The sequence below is a fragment of the Adiantum capillus-veneris genome, chromosome 11 (assembly GCF_014529385.1).
Source record: "Adiantum capillus-veneris isolate H3 chromosome 11, ASM1452938v2, whole genome shotgun sequence".
NCBI lineage: Eukaryota > Viridiplantae > Streptophyta > Polypodiopsida > Polypodiales > Pteridaceae > Adiantum > Adiantum capillus-veneris.
In genome coordinates, this window is record NC_140941.1 from 146,739,989 (window position 1) to 146,762,350 (window position 22,362).

A 22,362-nucleotide genomic window follows, 5' to 3' on the forward strand; every position below is an offset into this window, starting at 1 on the left:
TACAGGTGCAGGACAGGTTTACCCGCAGCTTATAGTGTTAGAGAGACAATGTTGTTTGAGCTGTTTTTGAGTACACCAGAGCCATTTTACAAAGGAGACTCTGCCAAAATTTATGCAGAATCTGAAGCTTTCTTGGTTCATTTGACAGGTTGATATTGGTTCAGAGGTCAGTTTACAGGGGAAACTCTGCCGAATTTTTCCCAGGAAAGTAAACCACTGTGAAGCGTAGCTATGGCTGGATCACAGGACACTGCTCTTTACTATATCAAGAAGTTGGATGGAACCAATTTCCCATTGTGGAAGAAGCAGATTTGGCACGTGTTGGTACAAAAGAAGCAGATAAAACCTATAAAGCTCAAGGGGATAAAACCAGAAGATATGGACGAAGATGAATGGAGCGAAATGGATGAATTGGCACTCTCTACCATTATGCTGACTTTGGCAGAAAGCGTTTACTTCAATGTAGCAGACGAGATGTCGGCTTATCAAGCATGGTTAAAGCTGAGTGATCTTTATGAGAAGCAGAGTGCAGATTCACATGTATACTGGCTTAAGAAGCTTGTTGACTTGAAGATGAAAGAAGGGACACCTATGTCCAATCATCTGAATGAATTCAACACAATCTACAGTCAGTTGTCAGCTCAAGGTGTCAAGTTTGATGAACCTGTTAGAGCTATGTTCCTGTTGATCACATTGCCGGAAAGTTGGGACACTTTTTGCACAGCTTTGAGTAATTCTGCACCTCTAGATGGTTTGAACATAGCAGGTGTAGAAGGAAGTCTGCTTACTGAAGAAACCAAAAGAAAGACAATGGACAAAGGCAGAGGAATAGCCTTAGTTGTCAGGGGAAGGACCAAAGAAAAGTACAAAGGTGGAAAGAGGAATCAGTCTCATAGCAAGTCCCGCAGTGCTAAAGGCAAGAGTGACATAGAATGCTACCATTGTGGCAAGAAGGGTCACATGAAAAGAGACCGTGCAGAGAATGGAAAGCAGAAAAAGGCAAAGAGAAAGCTGAAGACCACGGTGAGAAGAACAAGTCCTCAGTGAAGATTCAAGAAATAAATGTGACAAACACTGTTGCAGAGGATGACAGTCTAGTGTCAGGAGACATCTACTTCTTGAAGAATACAATGGACTCAGTTCTTCTTACAGCATCTGATGGAAATGCACTGAGTGACTGGATTATAGACTCAGGGGCATCACTTCATGTGTCTCCAAACAAGGAGTGGTTTACTTCTTATGTGACCACTAAAGATCATGTTCGGCTAGGCAATGGGCAAACATGTGAGATCTTAGGTGTTGGAGAGGTTCAATTGAAGTTTCAGAATGGCTCTTCTTTCACGCTGAAGAATGTGAGACATGTTCCCGCAATTACAAAGAGCTTGATTAGCACAGGTTTAATTGATGATGCTGGCTACGTCACCACTTTTGGACAGAACATGTGGAAGATATCCAAGGGTTCTATGACAGTAGCACATGGAGTAAAGTCTGGAGGACTTTACATGATTTACGTATCAAATGTTAAAAATGTAATCAATGTAACCGAGCAGCCGAACATTTCTTTGTGGCATAGCCGGTTAGGACATATGTCCAAGAAGGGAATGGAAATCTTATCTCGTTCTGGTTATTTGCCTGGCTTTTCATTTAATGATTTTGAATTCTGTGAACATTGTCTGTATGGTAAGCAAACACAGCAGCCACATAAGCATAGAAGCAGTAGAAGAGATACACAGTTGGCACTTGTTCATAGTGATTTGTGTGGACCTATGTCTAACCTATCTCTAGGGGGAGCTTCTTACTTTATGATATTTATAGATGATTACTCGAGGAAAGTATGGGTTTACTTTCTCAAGCACAAGGATGAAGCGTTTAGTGTTTTCAAAACGTTTGTGACACTTGTGGAGAATCAGAGTGGCAAGAAGCTTAAATGCTTACGCACTGACAATGGTGGAGAGTATGTTTCAAAGGCCTTTCAGGACTTTTGTGAATCAAAAGGTATAAAACGTAACTTACTGCTCCTTACAATCCTCCTCAAATGGTGTTGCTGAGAGGATGAATAGGACCATACAAGAGAAGGTCAGAAGTATGTCGTCTAATGCACAGCTGCCAAATGGCTTTTGGGCTGAAGCTGTATCAACAGCTGTTCATCTTGTAAATAGATCTCCTAGCAAGGTTTTGCAGAAGGATTCAGTGCCAGAGATGGTATGGTCAGGCAAAATGCCCTCATACAAGCATCTCAGAGTCTTTGGCTGTGAGGCATATACTCACGTTCCAAAGAAATTTAGGAACAAACTTGAGCCAAAGAGTAGAAAGTGCATCTTTCTAGGCTATGGTAATTCTGGTGAGATGGGGTATAGACTTTGGGATCCCGAATCCAGAAAGGTTGTCCGCAGCAATGATGTTCACTTTAATGAATCCAAATATCATTCTAAACCAGAGAGGGTTGAGGAGATTAGAAGAGTTGTCTTCCAAGAAGATGGACCTGCACGTGCAAGACAAAATGTCATTGCTCAAGAGGAGCAAGGACAGGATAGAGTGGAACCACAGGTTGTGGCTGAGCCTGAGCCACCTATTGTGCGTAGATCTGGACGTGTCACGCGACCTCCTGATAGGTTTGTTCCATCTATGAACTATGTCATGTTGACTGATTGCAATGAGCCTTCATGTTACAAGGAAGCAGTGCAAATGAAGGACTCCGGGAAGTGGCAATTGGCCATGCAGTCAGAGATGACAGCTCTGCATAAAAACAAGACATGGAAGCTAGTTAAATTACCACAGGGCAAAAAGGCTCTACCTTCTAAATGGGTTTACAGGTATAAGATCACCGCTCATGATAGTCAGCCAAAGTACAAAGCAAGGCTTGTTGCCAAGGGCTTTAAGCAAGAACAAGGCATTGACTTTGAGGAAGTCTTCTCTCCGGTGGTCAAGATGACTACATTGAGATGCTTTCTTGCATTGGTTGCCATATTAGATTTGGTGTTGCACCAAATGGATGTCAAGACAGCTTTCTTGCATGGTGATTTAGATGTGGAAATTTACATGCAGCAGCCAGAAGGGTTTGTTGAGAAAGGCAAGGAAGATTGGGTATGCCAGTTGTTAAAGAGTCTTTATGGCTTAAAACAATCACCGAGGGCATGGTACCATAAATTCCACAAGTTTATGTTTTCTCAAGGCTACAAACATAGTGAGTTCGATCACTGTCTATATACAAAGAAGGCTAAGGATGGTAGTTGGCTGATCCTTATTTTGTATGTGGATGACATGTTGATTGCTGGCAAGCACTTGGAAGAAATTTCAGCTTTAAAGTCAAAGATGGCAAAATCGTTTGACATGAAAGACATGGGTGAGTCAAGTCATATACTTGGTATGCACATTGAGAGAACAGATCAAAGAAGTTGATTTGGTTATCTCAAACAGAGTATATTGACAAGGTTTTGCAATGTTTCAATATGGAGAAGGGAAAGGCACTGAGTGTTCCATTGCCACCATATATGAAACTTAGCAAACAAGATTGCCCTGTGTCTGAGGAAGAAAAGGCTGAAATGGATAAGATCCATATGCGTCTGCAGTGGGTAGTTTGATGTATGCAATGATTGCTACTCGCCCAGACATTGCATTTGCAATGGGAGTAGTAAGTCGATACATGTCAAACCCAGGCAAGAAACATTGGGAGGCAGTGAAAGGAATATTGAGATACCTGAAAGCTACAAAGAGTATGCGTATATGCTATGGGAGTCAGGAGCTAAGTGTAAAGGGTTTTACAGACTCAAATTATGCAGGTGACTTAGACAACCGAAGGTCTACGTCAGGGTATGTCTTTACATTGGCTAGTGGAGCAGTATCATGGCGTTCTAGATTACAAGATTGTGTTACTCAGTCTACTACAGAGGCTGAATATGTTGCAGCATCAGAGGCATGCAAAGAATCAATTTGGCTTAATCGACTAGTAACAGATTTGGGAATCAAAGAAGAGATGCCTGTGTTATATTGTGATAGTCAAAGTGCTATACAATTGGCTCGCAATCCAGTTTATCACTCAAAGACAAAGCATGTGGATGTGAAGTATCATTTCATCAGGGAAATGCTCGAGGATAAGCAACTTCAGCTTGTCAAAGTTCACACCACAAAAAATCCTGCTGATCTACTTACAAAAGGACTTCCCTCAGAGAGCTTTGCGCATTTTCGCAAGCAGTTAGGTGTAGGGTAGTACATCACTTCTCTACATCTCTTGTATATTAGCTTGTATAGTAGCTTCTCTCACACTTAAAGTACAACATTGGACTTTAAGTGGGAGGTTGTTGGGGTATAAAGCCCAATGTGGTCGCCCAGGTAAGTGGGCGGGCCGCCAGGTATGTACACATATTCTTTTGTTAAAACCTAATAAGAACTCACTATGCTCTACACATTACAGGAGAGCAAGTTCACCATATCGCCGTGCTCTTCTTCTCGCACTCTCTCTCGCGTCGCACTTCCGCTCGTACTCCTTCACCATCTTGGTCATCTCTACAAGTGTCTCTAGGGAGTAGATCCACTCTACCTCTATCTGTTCATTGACTCTGACAACACCTGTTGTGTTACACTAGAGCAGTTCCACTCTACATCTGTCTCTAAAGAGTCTACTAGCATGTCTTGCACAATATGTGTACAAAATGCATGTGTGTGTACTGCGTTGCACAAGAGGAAAGAAGAGAGAGGTGCACTGCTGTGTGAGTGAAGAAAACCTCAAAGTAGTGGGGAGCTCCTTATTCTCGGTATATACAAAAATAAGGGTAAGGGGTTAGTGGTCGAACATATGGCACCGGGAAAACGCACACCTCCTTTTCCCCAACAACCTCCTACTCAAAGGTGATGCACTGATATTTGAGTGTTACCATCTAAACTAGACGTATGTACAAGAAAATAGGTGAGAGACTCTCTCAACCTACGCCCACTAGCTTGCTCAACCGATCTACATGCAACCGTACTGGATCTAGTGATAGGTGAGCATGTGTATCTATGCTAGAGCCTGTATGTAAACCTAGAAAACAACTCTGTATGATTTGCATAGCTCCACCATGCATCATGCTAGTGTCAATCACCGTACGACTGACAATCCCTGTTGCAAATGCTTCCACTACATCTGTTAGGTCAGGCATCAACACTGAAGATCTCCATCATACATTGCTAAAAGGTTTCTTGAGCATTAGATAGACCAAATGGAATTATTGGATACATGCATGATCCCATTCAATTATGTTGTTTTTTTCTCGATATTTAGGTGCTATCTTCAACTCACTATACCTATTGTACCCATCCAAAACTCTGGGTGTTCAGTGTTTTGTAATCAACACAAACTCTAAGTTTTCCATTTCTCTTTGGAACTACCACAATTTTGAACAACCAATCACTGTTGGTAACTTCAGTGATTGGTAGCTTTAGTGCATGAAACCCACCTTTAGAGAAGGTTTTCAATTTCTTCTTTCACCTTCTTTGCATAGTTTGGATTCATATGCTATCTCCATGATCAGACTGGTCGAGCAACTGATTTCAATGCTATCCGATGTTGGCATACTTCTGGATCAACACCTTTTAGATCCGTCTGCTCCCATGAAAAGGTATCTTTATATTTTTGGAATAGTTGCCCAGATTTCTCTTTGACCTTTGTCTTCTGAAAATGTTTGTCATTTTTTATAGATTTTGGATTGAACTCTGATCTCAGGTTTCATTCTTCTATTTCTTGGTTGTCTGGTAACATAACCAATTCGGCTTCTCATCTCCTTTCCTTATGGCCAAGGATTTGGCCTCTTTCTCTATACGAATGGCCACTGCATATTCATTGTAAGGGCTATCTAAACTCGTTGAATCCTCACTTCCCTCATATCGTACCCTAGTGTGTTCAAGTGCTCGTGCATTCTAATGTCTATGCTCTGTAGCAGTCGTGACTAGTCTTGTTCTTCCAAATGAATGTTCTTTAGGGTGTCTGGACCTCTCTATCTTATGGTATTCTACCATCCATGCTAACTGGTCTTTCTCCCTGATTTGATTAAATAAAATTATCACGATACTGTTTTCATTGTTCCTCCGCTCTCATCTAATCTTATATGACTACATTTAGGTCTATTTAGGCTATGGGAAAGATATTCATCGATGCTAACATTCTTTCTATCTTTTTGGTCCCATATTTCTTGCATAACTCCTCTGTTCACATTTCCCTTTTTGAGCTTATGGTATTATATATCTTAATCTAGATTCTTATGTTGGGTCCTTGCGTGGCTAATGTTTGGCCAGCATAATCATAGATGGTTCCTGCACTTCTCAACCATGGCCTTCCTAAGAGCATACATATGCACCTTGGATATCTAGAACCAAAAAGATGTTTTTGACCTTCTCAGATCTTTGACCTTCATATGAACATTTTCAATTAGACCACTTGCTTGCATGATTCTTTGATCTACCATTCTTATAAAAGAAAAGGTACAAATTTCATTTTAGTTATCCCTATGTACTTTCTAACATGTTTGCTGAGTATATTGACTCCAACACCCCCATCCAGAATGACTCCTGAAAGTGGTTTCCACTCTTTTCTCACATTATAGTCAATCTGAATGGCCGATACTTTGTCGTCTTCAATATCAAACCATAATGTTGCCATGACTCCAAAATCCTTCTATTTTTGCCTTCTTATGAACTTAATAGCTTCAGGGTAGTATTCTCTTGATGTCATCTAGTTCAATGGTCAGCTTCTGGATCCTCTCACATTCTTTGATATATATTTTTTCTTACTCGTTTCCAAAATTGCTATTTGAACTTAATGACCCCTTTGGAAAACTATCTTTGACCCATGCCTTTGTTGGACTTCTATTTTCTTGCTAATGGATCCTTGATTGAGCATTCAGATTGTTCCTTGCAAACATTTTTTGAACCTAGATCCTTTTTATTAGCTCTAAACAAGTCAATCTTAAGTTGCTACACTTCCTTCTCAGGGTTCTCCTTAGGCCCTTTTGTTGGTTTCCCAATTGCTGCCTACTCAACACTCTTCTTACTAGATTCAAAAGCCGATATTTCCACTCTCAAAGCTTCTGAAGCTACCAACGAAATCCTTTGGATGGTTTTGGCCTCTGAGCATTTTGATCTCTTTTGATTCCTCCATTCCAGATGCTGATTGATCTAAGCTACCAACGCCCTCAACTCCTGCCACTCATCCACTTCCTTAGGCTTTCCCTTTGCCTTTGAGATAGCTCTTTGTTTCTCCCACTTATGAGCCTCTTTTCTTTGCTTTGTTTGACTAGTTGGCTCATCTAGTATCTCTCTGATGAAAATTCCAATGCTCTGAGTCATCGTGTGCATTGGATTTTGCTTTGCCATCTTTTCCTCAACCACTTTAGCTTTCAGATTGTTTGGATGTTTTCTAGCAAAATGTCCTTACTTTCCACATATGTGGAAACTAAAATTACGTCTAGTATAGTTAGCTCTACCTCTGCCTTGAGACCAAAAAGATTCTGGTATTGCTCTCTTCCAGCCATATTGTTGGTATGGCTCCATTGTTGACATTTTTAACTACCTTATCTTGTTTTTGTTGAGGTGTAGGGTTTGTTGCACTCCAAGAACTCTCTCAATCCATGTGTCAGCCATGTAATCACTACCCATGTGATAAGCCACATGTGCCTTGTGATGCCCTATAGGCCATGTGAAGTGTTAAGGGGCAAGCTAGAATCTTGCCCTTCAGAGAAAAGTCAATTGTCCCTTGCGGATGTGTAAAGGTCACTTGTGCTGCCTACATAAGAAGGCCATTTGTACTCAAAACTTATTCGAATGCAATCATTAGCTCATTTCAACATGCATAGTTCATTGTGAAATCCACCCTAACCTTTTAATTGGTATCAGAGCCTTTCAATGATTAGCATTTCCTAATCACATTATCGATCTTAAATACCTTCTCTCTGCTAGATTGTTTGGCACCCTCTCTTTGCCATAAAAAATGTCACTCATACTTCTAATAAACACTCTAATTAGATCCTAATTATCCCATTGAGGGCACATCCATGGCCCACTACCCTCGTGAAATAATTATGTCTAATTAAGAGTCGGGTTAATTTTTTTACTAATTAGTTTCTGTGTCGATTTTTTTTGCATAATAAATAGCCTCATTGGCACAGCTGGCATTCACAACTTGTGTGTGTGCATTGCTTTCTCTAAGAGCTTTGATGTGAGCCCTTACACTTTCTATTTGGATATAGTTTCCTTGGTTAATTAGAAGGGTGTGCTTTGTTTACTTAATTAGAAACCCTAAGCATTGTGTGAATGTGTGGCCATTATTAGGTGTGTTATTAGGTAGGTGTGTGTGTGTGTGTGTGTGTGTGTGTGTGTGTGAGAGAGAGAGAGAGAGAGAGAGAGAGAAGGAATCACTAATTTTAGGTGTCTGCAAACATTTTCAAAGGCTGCCTACGATGAGCAATTTGTGCTCTCGACAACCTTAATCAAATCTCTTCTGTTTTGGAAGATCCCTAATCTCTCCAAGTGGGAGTTTTGAGAGCCCATATTCTCGGCTCACATTAAAACCCCCACGTGAATACCTGAGCCCACTTACACCATCTACTGGTCGACACCTTAACACTGTCCCACACCTCAATCCAAGCCAAGAAACGAGTGACATGTTGCCTAGTGCTAGCAATCGCTACAATTCTTGACTTCGAGCCAAGGCCATACGTGACCCCTACTTCACATGTAGTTGTGGGTCAATGCTACAACCGACCTCCCATCAACACTCAAAAAATATACCGGCCTTCTCTACCAACGTGTAGCTTCACCGTCAACATTGCACACCTAGCAATCGATAGTGTGGCACTACAATGTTTGAGTCTCTCTACTGCTCCTCGACATCGACCCCCAAGCTACTACCACATCATCACCGTGCAAGCCCCACCATCCTATCAACAAACACACACACACACACACACACACACACACACACACACACACACACACACAGAGTTGTCATCGATGCTCATCACATATAAGCACCTGCATCCTCGCTTCAGAGTGCTATGCACTTGATAGCCTTACTTCCTCTCTATCCTATCTTCTCCACACGCCATCTCTGCAAACCAACTGTCTCGTGATTTTAGTATATTTTGATTGGTTTTTCTTGTCTCTAAGTTTGGCATTATCAAGGATTTTTGAGTTCCTTTTATCTTCAAAGGCTTTCACATGTCAATGTTCCAAGGCACTACAAGCCCAAAGCATCGGTGCCTTCTCTAACTTCGTGAAGTACAAAAGCACGAATGCCTTAATCTTTGAGCACCAGCACACATTTTTTTCACACAAATCAAGTAATGTATGCACACAATTTTTGTGATGAAATAGCACATTAGGAGAAAATACCAGGTTATGTTTTGTCATTTCCACCCAAAATTGTCAGGGGGCTAGACACTGCCATTTTCATTATAAAACCTTCCCCAAATTAAAGGAAAGAAGCAAGAAAAATCAACAACAACACCAAAAATGTCATAGCAAGGACAACAAAAAATACAACAACCAATTGCCTATTTGTGTGAGAAATCCTCCAAATTATAAACAATAACCCTATGAAAATATGTGTAAAAATTTGTAGCCGGAATTGTGTGCCATACCCTCTTTGTGTATGGGAGGAGTGTGCTTTTTAATAGTATGTGTAGGGGAGATTTTGTGTTCTTTCTACCTAATTGTGTTAAAGGGGGGGAAGGATTATGTTTCTACACCCTTAGTGTTAGGGAAGACAATTTGTGTACCTCACCCTTTGTGTGTTTTGAGGGGAGGAATTTGAGTGAGTGCTACTTATCATCATCAACCTATTGTGCAATAAAACCCAGACATGGAGGGCTATTTAGGTGTTGATTTTGTTGCACCACAAGAACTCTCTCTATTTAATGTGCCACCTACCCTATGTGTCAACCATGTAGCAAAACCCACACGGGGAGGGTTGTTTAGGTTCTGGGTTTGCTGCACCGCAAGAACTCTCCCTATCCAATGTGCCACCTACCCAATGTGTCAACCGTGTAAGCACTACCCATGTGAAACCATGTGATAAGCCATGTGTGCGATGTGAAACCATGTGATAAGCCATGTGTGCAATGTGATATCCTATAGGGCAAGTGAAAGGTCAAGTACCAAGCTAGAATCTTGCCCTTTTCGGAAAAAAGTCAATTGTCCCTGATGTGTAAAGGTCACTTATGATGCTTACATAAGAAGGCTAATTGTACTCAAAGCTTATCAGAATGCAATCACTATTTGCAATTCAATATGAATGGCTCATGGTGCAATCCACACTAACCTTTCAATTTGACTCATTTTGGGTTTGTCAAAGCTATTGTGAAGAAATCCTTCCCCTCCTTGAAGTGATGGATTCTAAGTTTATAGCTATTCCATAGGTGCCCAAAAGCTTTGAAATATGGACACTAACAACACTCATAAGAACAATGTTCTTTGCATTTGTATTTAGTACATGATGTTTCAACCCTCTTTCAACCTTCCCTACAAGAGGTCTGGTCTTGGAGATCTCATAGATCTATCTAGACAATTCCTTGAAATTTCTACTTCACACTCCCTTCTTCTTATTCGTGGATGTATCTTTTGACTCCTTATCATTCTAAGAACTAGAGCTAGTTGATGACCTTTCAATTGTTGACTCACTCAAATTTGAGCTTGCTTTTCCTTTCCGGCCCTTCTCCTTCTTAGCTTGTTGTTCCAATTTTAGAGCTCTTTGTAGCAAGTCATCAAATTTTTTTGATAGGTGTTGACACTTCTTGTTCTTTGTGCTTCTTGCTTCTACATCCACTTAGAAACCAAGCATGCATACACTTTGCTGAGTGCAACTTGTTTAGTTGTCTGGTAAGCTTTTTAATCTTCTCCATATAACTCCTAATTAAAAGCTTACCTTGCCTAATTTTATCTAGTTTAGAGATAAATGTGCCGATAAGTGGGTCCTACTAGCTAAACTACTAGTATGTACAAGAAAGAAGGTGAAAGACTTTCTCAACCTACACCCACTGGCTCGTTCATTCGATCTACATGCAGTCGTATCGGCTCTCTGGTAGGCAAGCGTGCGACCCACACTAGAGCCTGCATGTAAATCTCGTAGACTACTTTGTATGGTCTACAAAACTCAACTCCACTATACATCATGCTAGTGCTAGTCATCGCATGGATGAAAATCCCTGCTGGAAATGCTCCCACTACAGCTGCTAGGTCGGGCCTCGACACTAATAGGTCGTACTTGAGACGCATGAATGCTGACGAAATCTGTGCAACCCTGGCTGTACTCGCCTCCCCTACGCTATGTGCATAGTCTGCATCATCAGGACTACCCATCACGTATGGATGTGTCAACGCTGACACTGGGAACCCTACGTCCCTAGCACCCATAGGCAAAATTGTGCGTCCTGGCACCAACTCATCAACCTCTAACATAAGCATATCAAAGAACTCCATGTCTATTTGTGTCTCTAGGCAGAAGACCTACTCTACCTCTACCTGCAAAAACTCTGACAACACCATTGTGTCTCACTAGAGCCTTGCTGCTCTATCTCTGTCTCTACAGATTCTATCGGCACGACCTGCATAGCTAAATGCTCTATCTCGGGAGCATAGTGGAGTTCACCTGCAAAAGAGACACATTTCGTCTCTTGCTCAAAGCATGCCAGCAACAAAATTGAGACTACACCATCTTGAACCTCAGACACATGCATAGGATATACTAGGCCGATGCGGGCTCCTCTGGCAATCACTAATGAATTGCAATGCATCTGCAAAAATTGCTCTCTAAGCAGTGTCTGAGAGCCAAAAGCAACTAGCTATCTCATTGAGATCAAGCTCTGTCTTAGCTGAGTAACATAGGGCACATGTCGTAGCGTGTATGATGCAGCAATGGGCGATGACAAACAAACATCTCCTACATCTGCAATATCAAATGCCGAACCATCGGCCAAGTGTAGACAACCAAAACTCCCACTAGACAAAGTGCTAAACCAGTCACAGTGTGATGTGACATGGAAAATTGCATCCTCATCGGAGAAGTGTCACTGCTTAAAGACATGTAATCAAGAGGAAGCTAAAGGCAAATGTGACATCACCATCACTGGCATATGAAGCCACTGCTCTAGCATGTGTCAACACCTCATGTGCACCATGCATAAATCTCCAATGTTGTCTCGTACACCTAAAACAACGACGCCTAACGTGCCGTGTGACCACAATGCCAACAACGCAAGTATCAACAAGAATGAGACCGCCGTCTCTCAATGTCACACAGGTATGTTGCCATAAGTGAATGCCAAAATGGCAACAAAGTGGGAGATCACTCGGCCACTACACAATCATGAAAACCATGAATAAAGGCATTAAAATTGATGCTCACCTATACATAAAACAACTCCACAATCCACAATGTGCAAGCATAAACTAGGACAAACTGCTCAACCAAGCATAAAGTGCATAACCATATACACAAGTAGAGAGCAAACTAGCTCAAAACGCATCCACAAGAGAAACTACTTGCAAAAGTTTGCAAAAACGTGTGAAACGTGTGACTGGCAAAGTCTGTAGCCACACTAGCATACACAATCCTCACTCCTACGAGAGTGGATACAAGAACACTAGACTGTGTCCAAGCTGACAAAACGTGTCAAAGTGGGAGTCCAACTCAATCACTAAAGTCTCAGAAAGAGGACTCTAAACCATAAATCATAACACTACTCAATGCCATTGAGTAGAAATGTCAAAATGGCTCCACAATCTTACATACAATGGCAATCCACATTCAACGTGCATCCACGGAGTGATTGTGCATAAACAAGCACCAGAAGAGTTGCAATCCAAAAACCTAATCAATGCAAAACAACGCTCTCAAGAGAGCTCACCGGCACTCAAAAGTGCTCGCCAAAATACATGTATAATGGGCATCAACCATACACCATCACCATATGCAAACCATCCGCAAAGACCATGAATCTATGCACAACATCACTGCCAAAGTATCCTGAGAAAACCTGTGAAATAAGCTCCACCTCTATGCTCCCAAAACTATGTCTCTCAAGAGACCACTTGGATAGTGTGTAAATGGCTTCGTGACTCTTTGCCCAAATCTACCAAAAAACTCTCAAACCACAAGCTTTGCACAAGCTGAAATTGCATATTCATCTCAAAATGTATGCACCCAACTTAGAGTACCTCCCGTACTTCCAGAAGTGCGTGAAACTCGCACACTATGCGAAAATAGAAAACCTGCAATTTCTATATACAGTCAGTCTAAGCTGAATATCAGCAAAATGGTGAGGAATTTGAAAAAAGTTTCTTCTACAAAGTTGTAGATCACGCCAAAATGGATGTGTAAAGCGGAAAGAATATTTAGTTCTGTCTTCTACAAAGAGAAAAACAAATCTAAAAACAATGCTACTACGCGCACGATTTTTGGTAGACAGCCATAGCCTAAGCGGCTGGGCAAGGCACATGCACCTGTCCCCAACAACATTGACATTCGAAAACATATAAAAAATGAAAAGGACCCTTACAAGGCTCTTAATTGAAATGACCCATTTACAAGAAAAAATAATGATGAAGATTTCAATCAATCAATGCTTCACATGGGAAAGTTATTCCCTTCTTCACTAAGGCTCGTTTAATAAAGCAAAAAAGCATGTATAAGCATTGTAAAAAGGACATCATGGGAAAGGACTAGATTAATTTGTTTTTTGTGATGAAGCAAGTGCACTTGTATGTTAATTTGCAAAGAGAATGATGTGTATGCAGGCTTCATGAAATTTTTGCTTCTATGATGAAAAAGACACAAACGATAGAAAAATGGTTTTAACCAAATTGTGTTTTTGTGTGTGTGCGCACGTGCGTGCGTGCATGTGTGTGTGTGTGTGTGTGAGAGAGAGAGAGAGAGAGAGAGAGAGAGAACAAAGAAAATCACCCATAAAATCAAAGAGGATGAAAAAGAAAGAGAAAATAAAAATTAAGAAGCAAGAATCACTTCAGTTTTTTTTTCTAAAAATAATTAACAAAAACTAGCCACCACAATCGGTCTTATAGGAATATTGTGAGGTTAGCTAATGTCTTGCTCCCCATCAAAGAAAATATAAATAGAACGTAATAAACAAGGAAACATAAGCATCTTCTATAAAGGCTTGCGTATGTTTGTTAGGACTCATACCACTCTAAAGCTAGTCGTTGACCAACAAAAGGGAACCAAAATAATTATCACAAAATTCAAAGGTTTCAAATAATTGTCTAAAAGGGGCTACAAGAAAGCATCAATTTCTTCTTTTGGAAAGTGTGAGTAGAATTATGCGCTTGCTAATTGTACCTTTCATCAATTCTTGCAGAGCATAAATAAGGAGGGTCTCAGTTCAGAACAAGCTCAAGAACTCTTGAGCCAATATGGACCCAATAAGCTTGAAGAGAAACCGGTAACATGTCATCCTTTCCTCATTTGACCTTTCCTCTTTTCTTAACAAAAACAAGCATTATTGTATAGCAAAAAATGAATTCCATAAATTGATCAACCTTGCAACATTGTTAGTCTACACACTCGTATTTTTTGAATAAGTTAAGGTTTTGACTAGCAAAAGGATTCAAGCAATAGCATACTTGGGGGTAATTTAAGTCCTCTAAGGGATCGGTCTTTCGTCGAAATGCACTTACACTCTTGGTCTAAAGCGTTTGACCTAAAATCAAACACACCCCAAATAGCAGACTTGAGAAATTCTACGAAGCATTACTGAGATATTGGAAACGTAATGCTAGCTAGGTACACTATGTGACAACATAGGATCCTTGTGTAAAAATTGAGTTTTTCATTCAATACCTTCGTTTTGGCCTGCCCCAAAGGGGTGAGGCCTTAGTGATTCCTCCCCTTTTGGCTAATGAAAAATAGAGTTTTTTTTTTAAATGCATAGTTTTATTTTTTAAATGCAGAGTTTTTAACTGGTTGGAGGGCCAAAGGAAACAAACAATAATCATTACCAATACAAGTAGAGTCGTGATAAGAATGAGTATTTGATAAAGCCACTTGGGATAATGAGTGCAAATCCAAGAAGTTGATCTCCTTCTGCATTGAAGTGAGAAGGTTCGCCTAGGAACACTCACCATAGCTCATTAATTTTCAAGAGGAAAACCCTACGGTGCCATCACGCCCAACCTTCACATTGCTTCCCCTCATCATCTTGCCTTTGTTGAGCTCCAACTCAATACTCCAGTACACTTCCTGTGTTGCACACATGCTCAAGCTTAGCTTCGTCATCACCCTTTTCTCACTGTCCATTGTGGAGTGTCTCCTTAAACTTCTCATTATTCACGATTTGTAGAATGAGGAAGACACGTTCGCGACTTAATGAATACATGGTTGTTGTTGAGTTGGTTGACCAACACCTCCACAATCAGAAGAAAACAATGTCCATCACAAATAGAGCAATTACGTCATCCACTGGTAATGGGCAGCCAGTATTTGCAAAAACAAAATTGTGGGGACTATCGATGACCGCTTTTATCTAGCAAAAGGAGGGTAATCCTTCACGCTCTGCACAAAAATAACGCACAAGCGGGGTCGGGCTATGGTGTATACTCAAGGGAAAATGGCAGGGAAAACAGAGATGAGACACGAGAACAAAGAACTGTCTAAGGCAAGGAATCTAGAGGCTAAAAGCAAATGGGAAAGGCGGGGCTAGCTATGCAGGCGATAGGTTGCTACAGAGATAGTGGAGAGGTAGTTATTTGAGAGTTATTTTGGCTCGTCTTGCCTTCATCTCCACACACCTACTTCCCTCCCCTCTTTTCTGCCTTACAGTCCTCCCATCCACATGTGCGCATCCTTCCCCCCCTCTTCTCCTTGAGATCCCTCCACATCCCATGTGTGCCCGATGCCAACAACATCTTTCTTGCACCTGACACGAGAGAGAGAGAGAGAGAGAGAGAGAGAGAGAGAGAGAGAGAGAGAGAGAGAGAGAGAGAGATATTTTATTTGAAAATAAATTACTCAGTTATAATGTCCAACTGCCAAGTGTAAGCCTCAAGAGAGAGAATCGATTTTCCATTATGACCTATAGTATAGAATAGTATAGGATCTCAGTCGATTCCCACAGCTAAACCCTTTCAAAATTATGTAGACCCTTTGACATCTGCCATCGCTGCCTGCATGCAGACATACCTGCATTTCTCTCCCATCGCTGGGTGATATTTCCTTCTCATTGTTGCCCATCGCCCTCAAAATTCTCCTCAAATCCCTCACTATGTAGGGAAGCTCTACCTGGCCCAACCTCACCCTTGACCCCAACCACGTCTTCGTCACTATGGCCTCCTGTACTTGATACACCAATAGGGCAGTATCATGCAGTGTAGTAGGCAGACAGAGAGAGAGAGCAAGAGAAACTGCCTCACGACCCTCGAGCTCACTCAATGCAGAGATGTAGCACCTCTCTCTCAAGCTCATTCTTGCAGTGTCTGAGTTGCTCTACAAGATTATTTTGGCAGTCCATCGCCGACACGTTGCTACAATCGGGTAGGGAGATGGAGTGGGCAAACGATGCGAGGTTGTGGTAGACCATGCAAGAATCTCCACCGATCGTAGCTCACTTTTTGAGGAATAATCGTAGCTCACTTTTTGAGGAATGTGCGCACCCTAAGGCCGGGTTCACAGTGCACGGTGGCAGCAAAGGAGTGCGTGTAGGCAGCCAATCTGTTTCTTCCACATTAGATGGACCGTTCACAGTGCGCGGCGGAAACCTTGCCTCCCAGCTGCCAACGCATGGAAGAAAGTCTCTCCTTTTCTTCCTACCCCTCGCCCAAATGACTTCCACCCTCCACGTGTGCCTGCCATCTGACTCGGCACCCTTTTTTCTTCCAAAAGTTCCTATGATAACTTTAACAACCATAGCTTAACTTTCAGCAATCAATTTTTTTATATTAATATTGTTTTCTTTCACTATTTGTTCCGCCGCCATCCAATGTTCACACAAGAAGGCGAAAGAAAATAGAGTCGCCTTTTGTTCCACCCTCTATGTGAACAAATGGGTGGCGGAAGTGTGCATTTTGCATCTCTTCCATCCGGAAAAGCACTTTTTGGAGTGTTTCTTCCGCCCCCCCAATGTGACCCCAGCCTAAGAGAGAGGTCCATCTCTCTCTCTCTCCCCCCCCCCCCCCCCCCCCCCCCCCCACACACACACACACACACACACACACACACAATCTGATGCCGGCTCCACCCTTTTTCCCCTCACAGCCATGGTAGGATTTCCCTTGATTCCCCTTAGGGAAAATTACAAAAATACCCCTCTATTTTATGAGTGCACCATGGGAAATAAAGGGAAAATCAATATTCCCCCCGGAGATACCACTCTCTCTCTCTCTCTCTCTCTCTCTCTCTCTCTCTCTCACACACACACACACACACACACACACACACACACACACACACACACACACACACACACACACACAACCTTATGCCGGCTCCACCTTTCTCCCCCTCACAGCCATGGTAGGATCTCCCTTGATTCCCCTTAGGGAAAATTACCAAAATACCCCTCTATTATGAGTGCACCATGGCAAATAAAGGGAAAATCAAGATTCCCCTCGGAGATACTACTCTCTCTCTCTCTCTCTCTCTCTCTCTCTCTCTCTCTCTCTCTCTCTCTCACACACACACACACACACACACACACACACACACACACACACACACACACACATCGTGGAGAACCTCGTTACAAAGACGACAAAACCCAAGAATGTTGCACGGTCTTCCCATGTTGGAAATCGTGGGGTGATAGCACCTGTGGAAAGGTCGTAGACACAATTTTAGCATGGTTGGCACCTAGAAAAATTATACAAAGCTTTGATAGTAGCGCCAATAGCACAATCGGACCTCCCACAGTGAAATGTCTTCGCACCTCAAGCATTAGAAGATCGCACACCTCTGGCCGCTGCAAGTGAAGCAAAAACACCAAGGCACCTGATAGATTCTTGCATTAGTAGAGCTGGCAGAGCAATGCATATCTTTAAAGTAGCTAGTGGAGCTATTCCATAGCAAAGAAGATCCTTGCAACAACAACTTGGGCAACCGGAATGGAGATAGGCTAGGGATGGAGGGTGGCTCATCAATGCTTGAGCGACAAGGATGAGTTGGATGGCGTAGTTGACGAATGATTAAAAACTTTTAATTAGTCATAAATTATTTAAAATTTTAAAACCTTTAAATTATGCAAGATGCTCCAATTAAAACCCTTCACATGTATGAGATACTGGACTTAATACCTTTGAGCTATACAAGATGCTTGCTAGCTACACTTTTCGTAGCTCATAGATTTTAATGGAAAGTTGTAAAAATTAAATGATCTCATCTATTGCTTGATTATATAATACACCTTAATTGTTGCACACGTGTGTAATATTGTTGAAGGACTATCTGGGCCTAGCGTAGTTGATAACTTGCAATAACATTATTTCTAAGGCACACAAACAAAAAATAAACGATTTTATGGATTATATACTATATTATATATTTTTGAAGGTTACACACGTAGGTAATGCTTTTCGGGGCTCGACATGGTTCCAAGTTGTTAACGGTATATCACTATCAAGTGCGGCTTTTAGATCCATCCAAGAATAAATGCATCGTCCTCTTAAAGATTACTTTCACATGTTTGGGGAAGAAGCTAGTGTGACAACCGGGCCTGACAAAGATGTCTAAATAGTATATATCCCTAGCCATGGTATTGTTGGTTGCATTCTCAGGCTTGACTCGCAGTCCAATAGCAAGTAGGACACAAAAGAACACCAAGACCACACAACAAGGGGAGTGGGACGTTAGGAACCACCCACATGGCATGAGGGGTAGATAGATTGGAGAAGACAATCCACTAGCTTTTAAAACCCATATCACTATATATACATGCCACAGTTGATATCCACCCCCTCTAAACTTGCAAATCCTTTGGTATGTGCCTCAAAATCTATCGCATAATATCTCAATCGTCATTAGGATAGTCTTACTTATAATAAAATCTTGTATCCGTTTATGCTCATTACAACCAAGATATCTTTTGTGGCTTTAACACTTGGCCTTTTTGCTTGGATATATCTTGTATTGGCATGCCTCTTGATTTTATCACTTGTTTATTTAAGTAAAAAGGTGATAATTAATGGCCAAGTTGAGAAAACTTAAACAATTGGCTTTGTTCAACTTTTGTTCGAAAATATGTAACCCTTATAACCAAGACACGTGCTTGAATTAGAGAGATGTGTTTGAGTCTTGAGAGAAATAATTAAAAGGCTCGAGTTTTCTATCTCGGAATTGCACATAGTTCTCTCTCTCTCTCTCTCTCTCTCTCTCTCTAGCTAAAGGGGGGCCAAATCATGTCAAGGTAAAGGCCAAGGATGTCCAATGCCACATTAGGGGTTTCAAGAGGTTGCGACTTGGGCACCAAGACTATGTGCATGCCCCACACCTGATCGTCTCTCTTGTAGACCTCAACTAATTTTTTTGCATCTTGAGAGTCTTCCACTTTTGGGACATTAAGGTCCTTTTTGCCTTCAACTCATCCTATTGACGTCATCTCGTCATCTTATAGCATCTATATAGCAAATTTGGATCTTTACCTATTACTATCCCATCTTGGCTACTCTATACAAGGTCAATGCTCGGGAACTTAGGAGTGCTTAAGCCACTCAAGCATCCATAAAAGTGGTGGGAGACCAATGGTGGAGAAAGTTTTGTTAGACAGAAAGAACCTCAAGTGGGGAAAGGAACATGTAGCAAAGAGGAGATTGCCATGGCTTGTAGAGAATGAATATGAAAAATCCATTGGCATGGATTCTTTGAAACCAAAATTTTCATCACCAAGAGTCGAATAGCATCCCTCGTGACCAAGAGATGAATAGAGCACTGAAGAGGCTAAAGGAATAACCAAGGCAAGTAGGTACAAACATTCCTGGCCTTCCAGAGGAAGGATTATCTGGAGAGGGTAGCATTTTTTAGCTAACCCCAAAATGATGATATGTTTTTCATGTGAGCGTATTATGCAAGCTCACCCAAGTGCTCAACTATGCATACCAATAGTGTCTCTCACCCTCTACTGCTAGCTTCATGGAGGATGCTAGTGCTAGTTGTGAATATCAATCTTGAGGAAGTTCCCATAGTCTATGGAGAAAAGTCATGATTTGGGACAAGGCCTCAACCACCATAGGTGTCACACACATCTATGCGCTAATAATCTCATGCAAAATTGAGGCCTTTTTTCATATCATGTGCGATATCATCAAGACTAACGGTCTTTCTAAATGCTCCCAGCCATCATAGTACACACTCTCTCTCTCTCTCTCTCTCTCTCTCTCTCTCTCTCTCTCTCGCGTCCATTATACTCTACTAAGAGTGTCTTCGTGTATGATAAAGGTTTGGTCCCTAAATAGTTGCTACATAAAGTAGTGTGGGTATAAAAAATGTATCAAAGAGCCACAATTCCGTGCACAAATCATGGAAATCTATATGTGCACATTGCCTCTCCAACACCCCAAATGATGCATATGCTCATGCAAGTGAAGTCTCTAATGTTTCTTGCTAAGAAAGTGAAGCCATTTGAAGGCAAACCCGAAATAAACATATTGTTTGACATATTCCACAAGTTCTCCTCCAAAAGGTAAACCCTAAATGAACATATTTGAAGGTAAACCCTAAATAAACATATTGTTTGACTTAACTGTTGATCTCGTTACACACAAATCATGTGCTAAATACTATAACTTTGATCTTTTGGAGGTTCACACGGAGATCTCTATCCATAAAATATGTATGTAAAGCATTCACATGTCTTTGCAATGCCTTATACAGATGAATCTAAGTACAATGTTATCCTCTCTCTCTCTCTCTCTCTCTCTCTCTCTATATGTACATGTGTCTGTGTGTGCATGCACATGTATATGTGTGGAGGGATACAATGCAAAGCAAAAGTGAATGTGCGTGCGTGTGTGTGTTTTCATAGAGAGAGAGAGAGAGAGAGAGAGAGAGAGAGAGAGAGAGAGAGAGAGAGGTGATGAGCTGAAGAAGTAGTGCAGCCTGACTGTGCTTGCGATGCCCGCATTAGGGTTTTTGCCCAACGTGCAACCTACCTGCACCTACGCGGTTCTGTTGTGAGGGCTCAAACTATCTATGCCCATGAACCCACCTTAAGGTTTACTGTGTGCCCGCATCAGGGTTCCTCACCTGTGCAATTGCACTAGGGTGTTTTGCGTGTTGCCTGTTCACAGTTGTGGTAGTTCTATGCTTGCATTAAGGTGCTTGTGTGTTTGTGTATATACATGCATGTGTGTGTGTGTGTGTGTGTATGTCATTTTTCTTATGACGTTGGAGACATCACTATTGATGGCTACAGGATTTATTTTGATTGTTTCTAGCTTTCAGAGCCTCATAGTGCTCCGCTCTTTGTATCCCTTTCTTTTCGTGGGTTTTCCTCGCTTTAAGGTTTCCCACTTGTAAAGTAATCAAAGCATATTTACAAAAAAAAAAAAGTAAGTGTGTGTGTGTGTGTGTGTGTGTGTGTGTGTGTGTGTGTGTGTGTGTGTGTGTGTGTGTGTGTGGTCAGTTGGTTGCGAGTGTGTGAACCTTACTTTTTGCCGCTAGGTTTTCCCTTAATCTGTACAGCAAGTGTCTTTGTGTTCTGATAGAAAGTAGCTAGGGAACAAAAACTCATTACAAGGCAAGATTGCTTCATAAAAATCAAAGTGGTCAAGTTTCATGACAGATATCACATGTATCTACAAAAGGCACAAAGCGATGGACGCCTCATCGGATGATCCAATGGCCCTCATCGAGGAATGCCTGCACGAGGATTTTGAAGATACATGAAGGGCCTGGGAACGTCCAAAACCTGAAAAAGAAGTTATCCTTCTTGTTAGCAATTAATGGATCTTGTTGTGCAGTATGCATTGAATGTTGTTATACTTTTCTTTCCTGGCAAAATGCCTGCGGCACAAGATGTGGGGCAATGGGTGGATTTCATGTTGAAACGCTAGGCGGTTCGTGGGGTTTATTTTGGAGCTCGAGGATTTTACGAGCTTTTGTTGGTGGATAGTGAGGCCAGGGAGGGCTTGCTTGAAATGTCACTGCTGTTCTTCAACACGAAAATGACACATGTATTTCCATGAGCTCTCACTAAGGACTGTCAAAGTCTCATTAGGCATAAATGCCCAATATGGGTGGAGGTGGTGGACTTTCCTCGTCCATGGCACCACTTTCTTTCGCTTCTAGCTGCCCAGTTGAGAAAAGTGGTATGTCCTCCCAAATTGGATGCATTGCATCTTGTGGGATACTAAGGTCACCACACTAGCAGGCATAATGATAAATTCAGGTGACATGTT

At 41.6% G+C, this 22,362-nt stretch overlaps 1 protein-coding gene across 5 annotated transcripts in view; it reads left to right on the forward strand.

Annotated features, from left to right (window-relative positions):
• The window catches only part of LOC147448180 (plasma membrane ATPase-like), a 167,821-nt gene that overhangs the window by 5,407 nt on the left and 140,052 nt on the right, over positions 1–22,362 (forward strand). For all 5 annotated transcript variants that reach the window (XM_086524040.1, XM_086524039.1, XM_086524037.1 and 2 more), the window contains exon 3: positions 14,340–14,423. In XM_086524040.1, the coding sequence (XP_086380166.1) occupies positions 14,340–14,423 (84 nt within the window). The remainder of the gene's footprint in view (positions 1–14,339; positions 14,424–22,362) is intronic.